At 52.0% G+C, this 13,346-nt stretch overlaps 1 protein-coding gene across 1 annotated transcript; it reads left to right on the top strand.

Annotated features, from left to right (window-relative positions):
• Positions 1-995: 995 nt before the first annotated feature.
• LOC144727503 (uncharacterized) lies at positions 996-10,552 on the top strand. Its single transcript, XM_078606379.1, has 13 exons — positions 996-1,056; positions 1,637-1,733; positions 3,286-3,364; positions 3,726-3,824; positions 4,049-4,255; positions 4,920-5,050; positions 5,280-5,337; positions 5,908-5,956; positions 6,573-6,639; positions 7,736-7,792; positions 8,328-8,364; positions 9,181-9,238; positions 9,729-10,552. Exons 1-13 carry the CDS (start codon positions 996-998, stop codon positions 9,764-9,766), a joined length of 1,038 nt encoding a protein of 345 aa, XP_078462505.1. The 3' UTR covers positions 9,767-10,552.
• The last annotated feature ends 2,794 nt before the right edge of the window (positions 10,553-13,346 follow it).

Below are 13,346 nucleotides of genomic sequence, written 5' to 3'. Positions count from 1 at the left end.
ATTTCAATACAAATATTGAGATGAGACCACAATCGCTCATTGCCATCGCTGATTTCCTATCAAGACAATTCTGGTGGATGATGCATCTTGCTTCAACTCAGTTCCACCAGTAACTTGCTGTGGAGGCTTGGAGAGCACCGCGTTCAGATGTTCTGCGTCTAAGACCTTTGTGTGCCACTCCAGGTGACTGCATCGCCGAGGGTTTCTCCATAGAGCTGAGTGAGGCGTTGGCCCAAGGCATCAGGCCTCGGCTGAGCTCGCAGGAGGTCAGGACGGCCCCTCGCTTTCCCCGCTGCACCTTGGGAATCGCGTCGACTGCGTCTTTTCTGGCTCCATGAACCCGGCGCGCACTTCAGATTCCACGCGTCCCGGGCCACGATGTGTAAAACCCTCCTGGGAGACCATCAGCTGCACGGTGCTGGATGCGTGCCCAGTCGCTCGATGCCAGACACGGGGGGTCCTTGTCTGGCGCTTGACTCGGGGGTCCTGTCTCTTCGCGCATATCTCCGCACCTGCCCGACTCGATCCCTGGAGTCCAGAGGAGTGCGCCAATGGCAGCGTCTGTTCTGCGCTTGTGCGGTCGGCATCCGCGTACATTTTTTTCTTTCCCTTAGATCGTTTTTATGTCTCTGCAAGTTCAACTGTGTACCACGACGTGACGTGTGTTCTACAAGTCAACGTGTGAGTGAGCGTGTGCGTGAACCCACGCCGTGGCAGCTGACGTTGCTATTTTTGGCGACGCGTCTTAAATAAGCTCGTCGTGCATCCCGCCCAGCGTAGCGCCGCCCATGAGGTCCTCCCGGCCGAAAACACAAAAACATAAAAACATATCCGTAACCCGACGCCCGCGTGCTGCTGCCGCCTCCTGCTCAACAACGTCGCGCGACGTTTGACAGCTGCGTGTCGCTGACCGCTCCGGCACGGAGCCATCGTCTGTCACAGCGGAATTGCCGTCGCCACCGATTCGCCCACTGCGGCCCCACTTGGCGAGAGCAATGCCCATGGCCCAGCAGCTCCCAGCTCGCAAGATCAGCAGGACCGACATCGTGCTCATGAGTGAGTGTCCCACTTTCCACCCTGTGCTTTTACCACCGCACCGCCACTGTGTTCCTGTCCACGGGGGTTTCGATGATCGTGTGGTTTCCGTGTCGTACGAGTGCTACTGCGGCGAGGCGAGTGTGTTGTGATTGAGGGGTCACGGTTTTCCCTCGTTCTCCATTTTGTGAGGTCTCATTTTACTCTTCAGTTTTTTAAAGTAATTTGAGCGAAGTTTTCTTTCAGGCAATTATATTAAATTTTGACTTAATTTTGCCTTGTATGTGATTCATGCTTAAGATTTCTTCTGTAACGCAGTTGTTTTTGCCCCGATTTCTATTTTCTTCATTGTGTTTACGTCAATACGTTTGTGTTGTGGGTGACCCGAGTTTCTCATCAATGAGACCTTGGTCCTGCTCTTTCGAGACCTGGTCAACCAAATCAGCCCGAGGCTTGAACCGGGCACAGGGAGTAAACGAAGCGGCCGGTGCCCTATCGGACGAGATGCGTGCTTGTTGCGATTGTGTTGTGAGTTGTGGTTACGTTGCGGTGGTGTGGGCAAGGTGGCGCGGTTTCTGACGAGGGTTCCGTGACCACGCAGGTCCCACACTGACGCGGAGCGGCTCCTCCAGCACGCGGGGCTGCGTCGCTGCCCGGGACTCGCAAGGGGGGGGTACTCCTCCTCCTGGGGACAGCAGGTGACGAGCCGGACCCCGAGGGTGGGGGGGGGGGCCCCTGTGGGTAGGACCTCAAGAGTGGGACCCTGTGCTGTGGTGAACAGTTGTAGAGAGTTTATAGTGAGGGAGAGGTGTGAGATTGTGCAGTGATGTGCACTTTGAGTGAGGGTTCCCAACGGTTCAGAAATCTCTCCGCTGATGTTGGCTGTGTTCGTGAATCAACTAGGGTTGCAGGGTTTCTAGTGCAGTGCGCTAACCACTCTGCCACCACTCCTCCCTGTTTGTGACACCTATGTATGTTAAACTTCTCTCGCTCTGTACGTAGCCAACCGTGCTAATCGGAGGTGTGGGATAAATAAACCTAAATCCTTAAAGGAGTCAAATAAAAACCAAATAGAATGCGATGGCATCTCTATGAAGCCACATGTGAATGAGTTCACGCATCAGGTCGCTTCGCTCAATTCAACGAGCCCAATTCATTATGAGTGACCAAGACCTGGATTTGAACCCAGGATCTTGTTGGTTGTTGGCTCGGGGGCCTGATAGGGCCATGTTGAACACGCAAAGCCACCCGGCGACGTCTAATGGAAAACTTTTTTTTAAAGCCGCACATTTAAATCGGTGTTGTTGAATCGGTCTGCATCCCGGTCCCAGATTAGTCTCGCCGTGTGGGAGCCCCTGTCGTGATCTGTGTGGAGCCCGTGTCATGTCGTGCGGTCTGCGGTTATAAATAACCGAGCACTGGTGAGAGCGCTCGTCGCAGTCGGAGGAGACGGCGTGAGTGGCGCTGAGCTCGGCGAATTGAGCGCTGCTCTCCAGACTCGGCCATCCTCATGAAGCCGTTTGTAAAGTGAGTGGTGGCAGCGTGGGTGGTGTGCCCCAACCCTAACCCTTACTCTCCCTAAGCTGTAACCAGAGTGCCAGCCCTAACGTGAGCCCTGGTGTCGCATGGCCGGTGGTGGTGCTTTGGTCGGGGTGAAGATTTCGTGTTCGGTTGACGTTCGTGATCACAGCCTTTGCGCCGTGGCTGAACTCTTTCCCGTGCAGTAGATGGCCCGAGCAAGCGAGGCATGGAGACACAGGGAGAAAGGAGAATTTGAGGAAGCAGCAGATTACGGGAGGGGAGGCAGGGACGGGGTCGCTACCGGACGGCGCCAGGTCGGGGGAGCGGTGCGCGGAGACGTCGACATGTAAGCGCTCGTCGTGCCCAGCCCTGCTAACTCGCGATTGCGCTTCGTGCGACGGGCCCATGAGCAGCGATGTGCGCGGAATATTGTGTCTAATGTTACACGTTGGCATTTAAAGTAGGACGTTATTTTAATGAGTCGCAGACCGTGTTTGTCATCTGATAGCGGAAAAGTAAGCGGTGTTTTTCGCATTACGAATAGCACGGAATGAGGGCGGCGTGCTGCACTATTATTAATGTTTTCGGTTTCTCTCGTAAACAGCGGCGAGAGCTTCCAGCACAGAGCTTCCCCTGAGCCCCCCCCCTGTCAGAGATCATCCCCTGTGGCTCGGGTCCCCTCAACGGGGGACCCCCCTCGCCTTCTTCCGTCGGGGCCGCGTCCTGCAGCCCCGCAGGCCCCCCGGACCCCCCACTGCGCCACTCGGCCTCCAAGTTCGCCACGTCTCTGGGCTCGGCCTTTCACCCCGTGAGGCCTTGCGGAGGTCCCCGACCATGGGTCAGGTCCCAGAGCTCTCCCTCACCCACGCCGGTCGGAGGGGCCCCCCATATTCTGGCCCGCACCGCCGTCTCCTCTCAAACCCCCCCGCCCCCAGCTTCCCCCCCCATCGTGGTGAGCTCACCGCTCCTGAGGGCCCGAGGCTTCCGGCCTTTTGGGCCCGTCGCTGTGCCCTTCAGCCCACTCATGGCACGCACCGCAAACGGCGCAGGGCGTAGGCCGGTGCAGCAGCAGCAACAGCAGCAGCAGGAGAGGAGAGAGGAGGAAGAGGTGGGGAGTGATGGCCTGCGCGATGACCTCCCGGCGAGCTCACAGCTGGAGCTGAACGGAGCGGAGCCGGCGAGGCTGGAGCGCCCGGCCCACGCTCGCATCCGCCACCCACGGCTTGCGAGCTCCTTCTCCGTCGACTCCGAGGCGTCGTCCGATTGCGGTGAGCGTCCGATCGCGAAACCAGGGAAACATCTGCGTCCACGCCGGGAAAAATGGGACAAATGCACACGGACAGCAGACTCGCACAGACGCCAGACCCGCACAGACACCAGACTCAGACGGAATTTCCCAGAGACGATGTTTCTCCTGCGAAGTGAGAGTGTCACATTGCACTCCACTCTGTTTTCTGCGCCACTCATTTGCTCCCCGTCTGCGGTCGTGCAGCTGAGGAGACTGAGGCCCCCGCTGGGGGGGGGCAATCTGCGGCCCCCCCGCCCCCCCCCACCGCCGCCCCCGCCCCCACCGCCGCCACCGCCCGTGCGCCTCTCTCCATGGCGAGTGTCGTCCCCCACCTCCCCCGGCCTCTCCCCGACTCCGTTCTGCAGCCTCGCATCTGCCCTCTCGGCTGCCAAGCTCCGCAGGACTCCGCACGTGAGTGATAGCGAATCCCTCGACACGGGGAGGCACGGGTTGGCACGGGGCGGCACGGGGCGGCAAGGGCGCTCTTATGGCCGGGCCCCTTCTGTTCCCCGTGTCCATGCCCGTTTACCCATGGGCGTGACGATCATCCTAAAACACGCTATTTCGTTCATTGTTTTGCTTTATTTCTGTTATTGCTTTTGCCGGTTGGTGGCCCAGGACACTCTTGGCAATGAGGCTCCTGCCCTCTTAGCTCTCATCTTCTTATTCCAGTGGTGCCCCCTAGGTTACTAAGGCCACAGCACACACAAAGGTCACGTGCCCTCGCCTCTAATCAACGCAGTGCCCGTGAGGCATGTGTTTCATGTTGTATATTGGTGTTTTTGTCACAACAACGTGGTGCTTGTGTTGCAATCGAAACGTCGTATGCTAATATTTAATTTATTATTTTATCTTAATACATGACTTTACCGAAAGAACCAAAGAGTAATTCCTGCAGTCACGAACGCTCCAAATTAAGTGCTGACTTTCCCCGTGCGTTCCAAATTTCTCCTGCATGGTATCCATGCCACAGCCTGCACCCCCTCAGGTTGGGGACCGCTGAGTTAATGGCTAGGAGGGGGGGGGGGGAGGGGTTCGAGAAGTCGTTCCAGCGCCGCTTTTGCCCTTGTGACAGCGCGAGTGCGGCCCCGATTGCGGCCCCGAGTGCGAGAGGGGGGAGGGAGCTGCGCGTGTCAACGGCACCGCCGGTGTCGACGGTGCGGGCGGCAGTCTCATGGAGGAGATGAGCGCCCTGCTGGCGCGCAGGTACGGCCCGCATGTGCCGCCACGCCGGGAGATCGAGCCCGTCACAGGGCAGCTCCGCAAGGACAACTCTCACGCACGCAATTAACAGTTGCTCCACGATGATGCAATTATAGTTTCACCATGCTTCACCACGCCAGCCATTGGGCTTGGTGAAACCGTTTCGATATCATCTCCCTCCCTCCCACTTGGATACGTGACAAATCGCGCCGGGGGTCTACATTCTGCGTAGGCGGAGGATCGCTGAAGGGAAAGTCGATGTCGACAAGGACAAAACAGACGCTGCCAAGGTACATCGCTACTCTTGTTAGCGCACACACCAGTGAGAGTGAAGGTATAGGGGTGGTGCTGTGCGGTGTGTCACATGATGCGTAGTGTATCACGTGATGTGTGGTGTACGTTGAACTTCTTTCGCTCCGTACGTAGCCAACCGTGCGAATGTGTGGTGTGTCACGTGATGCGTGGTGTGTCACGTGATGTGTCACGTGATGTGTGGTACGTCGCGTGATGTGTGGGGTGCCGCGTGCTGTGTGGGTGTCACTTGATTAGAATCAGAATCTGTATTTATCCTGGAGGAATCCGATGGAATCCGATGAGCTATGAAGCTGTTTTTTTAATAGATGTTCAATTGGGGCGGGTCAGCCAGTTACAACAAGAAGCTTGGGCAAGGCAGAAAACAACAGTCCCAGACCACACCAAGAAAACACACCGTCCCTCTATAAAAGAGCACGTTAAAATGTAACCATCGACACGCAGGTAACGTGGTGTGACTTGTGGGGTGTCACGTGATGCATGCTGACCTTCTTTTGCACCGTACGTAGCCAACCGTGCTAACCAGAGGTGATGTGTGGGGTGTACAGGAGGAAGAGAAGAAGGGGGGGGACGCAGTGAGGAGCAGCAGCACCCCCAGTGAGCGTCTGCATTTGCTTGGCTTCTGAAGTCTGGGTGGGGCGCTGCCTCCGCTCACCACTGCTGCTCTCTTTCCGCTCCAGTCTCATTTATTACGGGAGCTACACTGACGCTGCTTGTGCTCTGTAACACTGCCTGCCGTTCATCTCTTAACCCGAGTGCAGCTTCATTCTGATTCATGCGAATCTCTAGAGAGCAAGTGTATCGTTCTTATTCGTGGACCCGTATCGAATGGAGAGGGTCCCTGGCTATAAACACCTGGCAATGTCCATCAGGATATGGTTTTGCTGAGGAGACATTGAACGTTCTAACCGGACCAGTGTTTGCTTGTGTTGAATACATGCTGCTGAAATAACTCGCTCCTTGAAGGCAGCGTGGCTGATGGGATGTGTGAAAAACAGATATGAAAAGGGGGCGAATTGTCTCCTTATTCATTTTGATAATATCCTCTACAATGGAGGTGATGATTATTTTGTGGATTATTTTGCGTTCACAGTGGCAACGTTATCGGGTTAACAGGAGCAATACCACACTTGCCTGTTGCGCTAGTGTGTGCGGCTGCCCGTTTTTTTTGGGCTCTGTGAGTGACGCTGCTCTCCTCTCCTCCGTGTGGCAGACAGTGCCAGGAAGCCATGGGAGAGACCCGGCGCCGTCAATGGAAGCTGGTCTCCCATCGTCTCCCGGTAATTCTCCTGTGTCCACATCGCTGCGTTGTCACAAGTGTACTGAGTTTGCCAAATGTCTTCGAAACTCTGTTTCTGCATCTCCCCTCGCACTGCTCGACTGTGGAATTTCCTCCCGCCGTCTTACAATAACCTAGCAATGGTGGACAGTCGCCATTCATTGTTGGAGTTTCTTAAGCATGACCGCCTCTCCTCTCTCAATGTTGGCGACGTCATCAAGCGCAGAGTCACCCCGGCCGTGGGCTGGCATGGGTGTGCCATTGTGGTGCAGGCGCTGGTACTGAAGGATACCTCCCACAGCAGCCTCACCGTGTGTGCAGGCGACCGACGTCAAAACGATGAAACAAATCAGCGGACGAGGGCAGGGTAGGGCGCTTTTGAAAAGCCCAGCTTGATGGTGAAAAGTAACGCAGCCATGTGCCTCGAAAAGCAAGCATTTCAACGGCGTGCACCCCATCTGCTGTGACGTATGAATCAGAAGCGCTGCGGCTATTCATGAAAAATACAGAACACAAATTGGAAGGTGTGCCGAGATGCACGCTTGGAATTTCATCGAGAGACAGACCAACGAGCCATGAATTAGAGAACATACGCAGGTTAGAGACATCATCCCAACTGTTAGAAAAGTGAGTGGGGTTGAGCAGGACATGTCACCGCTGGAAGGGTTGGCTATGTACGGTGCGAAGAAGTTAAATATACATACAAGGGACGATGAGGAGTGGCAGCCTTGGAATGGAACGCATCTGAGAGAACCTCGACCGGGGAGATGGAGCAATGATATCAGTTTACGTGGAGGTGCTGGATGGATCATTCCATCGCAGGATCGTAAGAAAGGTGATGGTGGTGGCATAGGCAGGCCTTCATCTCGCATTTGATTGATCATGGCTGCTGATGATGAATTATGAAATCTTGGTGGATACGTGTTTTGAGTAAATTCAAATCTGCATTATCTGGAATTCTGGCCATCGTGCGCTCCTGTCTTTCCTCTGCATGTTCCTTCTCTCTGCCTTTGCCTGGGATCCATCTCAAGGGATTAGCCAGGTTGAAATATTTCAACGAAAAAAAACAACTGTCTGTCGTGTGGTTTCGTGAGCAGGCGAGAGTCACCCCGGAGGTTTGAGCGGTTGCACTGGCAGCAGCAGGATGCAGCAGGGTGAGTGCAGCCGCGTGCGAGTCCCGGGGACTGTCTCTTGCTTGCAACGTGTACACGAGCGTCGCAACCGGGTACCCGATACCCGTACCCTACCCGACACCCGGCTACCCGGCTACCCGGCTACCCGTACCCGACCGGGTACGGGTACCCGTTTGCGACCCTGGTGCGGCCGGGTACGGGTAGGCCGTGAGTCACTGGTGAGTAACTGTTTGTCACTCATTTCTCAACGTCTTGTCTCTTCTCACAATTCAAGTTCCTAGAATCAACCCACCCGCGCCTGCAACATGGCTTCATCCCAGAGGTCGCAATCGGGTACTCGTACCCGTACCCTACCTGATACCCGGCCGGGTACGGGTAGCCGGGTATCGGGTAGGGTACGGGTACCCGATAGCGACCCTGGTGCGGCCGGGTACGGGTAAGGAATCAAAACCCGTTTGCGACCTCTGCGTCGTGTACACTAGTGTCGCATCGCTGCTCATGCTGGTTTCTCTCCATGTGAACGTGTTTGTGTGTGTGTGTGTGCGCGTGTGCGCAGGGGAGCAGAAGGCATTGACCTGGAGAGGCTGAAGCTGGTAGGCGGAGGCTCGCACAGGACAATGAGATGCCATCTGTCTTCATGGGGATTTTCTTGCATCTCGGTTAAATATGCCAATTAATGTGAACACAAAATAATCACCAGTGCCATTGTATAGGATATTATGAACGAAATAAATAACTTAGCAGACAATTCGCCTCCTTCCCCGATTTCAACCAATGCCGGTGAGCTGCAAGATGTTTACAGCCAAGGACCCCCTCCCTCTCCGACAGATATGGGTGCTGGATTGACCATTAACACCACGGCATCTCCTTTTGTTTCTCGCTTGACGCTAAAACTTGTGATGCTTATTGCTCTGCACATTCCTGTACGTGCGGCAAACTGGTAATAAGGTACTCTTAGGTTTTTTCGGTAAAGTCACGTAGGTAAAAAATAAAAATGGGAAAAATAACTAAATTAAATCACGACGTTTCGGAGGCAACACAAGTCTTTGTCTTCAGGTGGGACCGTCACAGCTAAATTTACTGTATCAAGTGGGTCCCACCTGAAGACGGTGACTTGTGTTGCCTCCGAAACGTCGTGATTTAATTTAGTTATTTTTCATTTTTATTTTTTACCTACGTGACTTTACCGAAAAAACCTACGAGTATGAATCCTTGCAGTCACGAAAGCTTCAAATCTAGATGGTAATAAGGTTTTTCCGTTTTTAATGCAGTTACGCAAAAAAGCCGATTTATCCGGCGCCAGCAATGAGTAGAGGTGCCACATGGTCGATGTTGGTGCCGAGTGACTTGGTGGCGCCACTGGCCCAAAACTGCCGGTCGCAGCTGTCACATCTCTTTATGTTTTGAAGGAAATTTTGGAAGAAGTCAAGAAGGAGCTGAAGTTAATGAAAGAGGAAATCGTAAATGGTGAGTTCTGGAGCCTGGATGCTGTGTCTTGAGCTACGTCGTGGGTTGCAATTTTGGTTCATATCGTGACTGCATTTTTAGATGCTGTACCGAAGGATAGAGAGGGGAGAAAAACTTATAGGCAGATAAAAAGAGGAAGGTTTTGAGCCTGGACTTGAACAAGTGGCAAATCCCAGTTGGGGTTTGACTCAGCCCATCTTCCATCCCTCGAGAGTTGATCAAATGAGTTCTACTTTTGTGAGGAAGCCATCGGTGGTTGTCCTATGGATATACCTGCCCCCACCATACGAGCATGGAATTTCGACCGCTGAATTAGAGCTGCAAACAGAAGATGAGCACTGCCTCAATGTCTATTTGAGCAAGAACTCATTCGAAGTGACGGGAAGCAAATCCGTCCATGTAATGGTGCCTGTGCTGCCTGTATCGCCATTATCCAAGCCCCCTGCCTAAACACTTTTCCTGACCCCCCCCCCCCCCCTGTGCCCTGCAGCCATACGCGGGGAGCAGCTGAGGCTGGCCACGGCGTGAGTGCTGCGCTGCGGATGCCAGAGTCGCCACTGCCACCACAATATTGAAAAAACTTTAACGAGGGGAGTAGCCGCGCATTTCACGCAGACTTTGGAGTCGAGCCAGCAGATCACCCAGCCGGCCCCGACCTCTGCGAGGAATTCCACGAACGCCGCAAGAGCAGAGCGTCGTGAGCTGGCGCCAGGGTTGCCACTGGTCTGGGTTTGACCCGGGCAGTCCAGGAATTGGCGTCTGTGTTCGAGTTACAGGAACTGATTCGTACCGAGATCTGGTATGGGTATTGTGCTGAGCAGTATGACAGTACGCTGCGCAGTTTTGATAAGACCTATAGGCTGACTGAGAAATGTCTGGGTTTGGTCTACAGTGGGAAAGGTGGCGATCTGATCAGCTGCCATTGCCCACAGTTGTCACATTACATGCTGTTTGCAGAAAATAATGGTCACAGTTTCGATTTAAAGCTTTCGTGACTGCAGGGATTCATCTTCTTGGTTCTTTCGGTAAAGTCACGTAGAAGGGAAATAATATTATTTGATTATGGTTTATTTTGATTATTTTATTATGGTTTATTTTTATTATTTTATTATTTCCCTTCTACGTGACTTTACCGAAAGAACCAAGAAAATGGTCATAGACTCAAGGCGTGCCTCGACTGAGGTTGTCTGTGCAGAAGGCAGTGACTCTCGCACGGCTGTCGGTCTCCTGCGTACAGCGTTGAATTTAATTGTGTGTATTACTCATAAACCACAACTTGTACTTATGCTTTGCAAATAAAGTGTTATAGTACTATGAGGTCTCCTTTACCAGTGGCAAAATATAGTAATAAGTTTTTACCCTTTCAACTGGTACAAAACTGACACCTTTATACAAGGGATCATGGAGACTAGGATCTAAGAAAAGCTGTCTCGGGTGTGGACCAATCAACTTCAAGGACAGTGCATATCATTATCATTATCAGAGTTGTTTCTTTTTGTTTGCATTTTGACTGCTTGTGTTGTGGTTATTGCAAACATGATCCCTTGTATAAAGATGTCAGTTTTGTACCAGTTGAAAGGGTAAACACCTATTATTAAAGTGTTATAATGTTTGTGAGCAGCTGTGTGGTGTATGGTACTGTGTGGGGAGCGGTTGTGTAGCGGTTAGCGTGCTGCGCTATATCTTGCGACTCAAGTTCGGATCCCGCTCACAGCCAGCACCAGTAACGACTATCTGAACTGGTCATGGGCCTCCTCGAGTTCGACTCAGCCTCAAATGAGTACCTGGTGTGGTGTAAACATCACCACGGGGGAGACAAAGGCGGCCGGGCGTGCTGTTGGCCGTACCCTCGTGTGCTGTGTCAGCCTTCATAGGTGCTCGCTAACAGCACTTTCCCCAACAGTCAGTTAAAGGCTATACAGGGGATCTGTGTCTTTGGTGTGGTGAGAAACTCACTACAATTGAGGCCTGAGTTTAAGCACATTTCAGTCTCTGAGTCTAACGAGTGATTTGTATCTGCATTTTAATATGTCTCTCTGTGTGAGTCGGTGGGCTTGTGTGTAAAACAGTGGTTCTCTCTTTCCACCAAATATTCGCATGTAAACTGCAAAGGAGTTTACACGTTTCTTGCCATCAACCACCTACCCCATCAACCAAGCCCTCAACATCGTTCCTCGCTGCTGCCCCTTCTGGGACCGCACTGCTGTCACCATGCTAGAATTTACCCAGAAGAACTACGTGGCGGACAGAGTGGAACAACACAACACGGACGGACAGAATAGACGCCTCATTCGAGACCCAAACATCACACCTCTTCGAAGACACTGGTGTAACATCAACCGCGTCAGGACGCGTACCTTTTCATAAGTGTAAAAAAAATTAACCCGTAAAAACAAAGTTTTTCACTATAAATTCTTTATATGCGTGGCGGCTAGAGTCCTCTCGTCCTCTGGCTTGAGATGGCTGCCACCTATGGGTCAGATGATTGTCTGCCACCATTAAGCAATTGGTAATTAAATATTAAATTTTTTCCCATAAACAGTGTAAAATTTGGGAAAAATTTTTTCAGGAAAATGTATTGTCACGCACAACGAGTCTGTGTGGAAAATGTCAGCTCGATTGGATCACGGGAAGTGGGTTAAAAAACGACCAAAAGATTTGCACGGTCGTAAGCAAGCAAGCACGCAAGCAAGCAAGCAAGTGAACTTAATATAAAGGATTTAATGACATTCAAGCCACAGTAGTGTGCCTGGCCATGCAACCCAAGTTTTGGGCTGTATAGTTAACCTATAGAGACACAAAGATACAACACAGTATGCACATATGTTGAACTTCTTTCACACCGTACGTAGCCAACCGTGCTAATCGGAGGTGCGAAATATAGAGATCCACGGAGGCCAACAGAGACATCGATATATATTTGTATGAAATGTAAGCCAGTGCGATTGTGGCCATACAACCCAAACTATTCACCGCGTAGTAAACCACTGTCGTCTGCGCCCCTTCGACGGAGGGGAACAGCAAAACTACACGGTCTTTTTCCTGAAGCACTCTCGTGGCTGATAGATCTAGACATTGGCACCTAGCTCGTGAACTTATTGCTGCCATCATATACGCAAGGAAACAGAGGTGCATGCGAGTCATGAGGGACCCAGGTCTGTCTTGCTCAGTTTTGCATTTGGCGTTGAAAACTGGGCAGAATTGTATGTACTTGTGCAATGTGTGTATATATATATTTTATTTCTAGTGACTTGCTTACCTTTTCTTTACTTTGCACTCCCTATCGTTTTTTTATTGGTTATTGTTGTGACTTCCTGACTCAACCCGACTAGACATCTGTGTAAATGAGCTTCATAACTCATCGGGATTCCTCCGGGATAAATACAGATTTTGAAAACGATTCTGATTCTAACTCGCTGCTACGCTTGAGCTTGCAGTTTCGGCATGGGCTTCTGCCTGGATTCGAACCCAGGTTTCCAGGGCTGTGACCTTTCGAGCCACCTCCCTCCCACATACGCGACTTCTGTCAAAAATAAATAATCAGACAAGCCACCTTCTTCCCTCACTTGTCTCCCCACGTCTTTTATTTACACAAACCCTAAGCCACACTGCTTTCTAGCAGTGTGTGATTCTGGTAGAAATTGGTCGACGCAAGCAGAACCTCACAATATGCAGACATTATCAGAGCATGTTTGTTTGCATGTTCACCACAAGTGTGTGTGATTAATGCAGACATGATTCCTTGCATGAAGGTTTCTATTCGGTGTTTGAATATCTTCACACCTGTTTTATTGCCAGAAAGGGTGAAACCTATTCTTATTTTTTCATGTATGACTGGTTTTTGTATGGCTGTGGTGTTTGTATGACTGACTGTGGTGTTGACTGACTGTGGCTGTGGTGTTTGTGTGTGGTGTATGACTGAGTGTGGTGTTTGTGTGGTGTATGACTATGGCTGTGGTGTTTGTGTGTGGTGTATAACTGAGTGTGGTGTTGACTGACTGGCTGTTGGTGTTTGTGTGGTGTATGACTGTGGCTGTGGTTGTTGACTGACTGTGGCTGTGGTTGTTGACTGACTGTGGTTGTGGTGTATGATGACTGAGTGTGGTGT

The sequence above is a fragment of the Lampetra planeri genome, chromosome 25 (genome assembly GCF_965212315.1).
Source record: "Lampetra planeri chromosome 25, kcLamPlan1.2.h2, whole genome shotgun sequence".
NCBI lineage: Eukaryota > Metazoa > Chordata > Hyperoartia > Petromyzontiformes > Petromyzontidae > Lampetra > Lampetra planeri.
The sequence above is the reverse complement of the archived record's forward strand: the minus strand, read 5'-3'. Positions and strand labels throughout refer to the sequence as shown.

Bases quoted from the DNA above. Each gene is read 5' to 3' on its own strand.
- LOC144727503 (XM_078606379.1), top strand. From the start codon at position 996: ATGCCCATGGCCCAGCAGCTCCCAGCTCGCAAGATCAGCAGGACCGAC. The intron at 5,051-5,279 runs GTACGGCCCGCA...CATTCTGCGTAG, and splicing joins AGCGCCCTGCTGGCGCGCAG to GCGGAGGATCGCTGAAGGGA. The intron at 5,338-5,907 runs GTACATCGCTAC...TGGGGTGTACAG, and splicing joins ACAAAACAGACGCTGCCAAG to GAGGAAGAGAAGAAGGGGGG.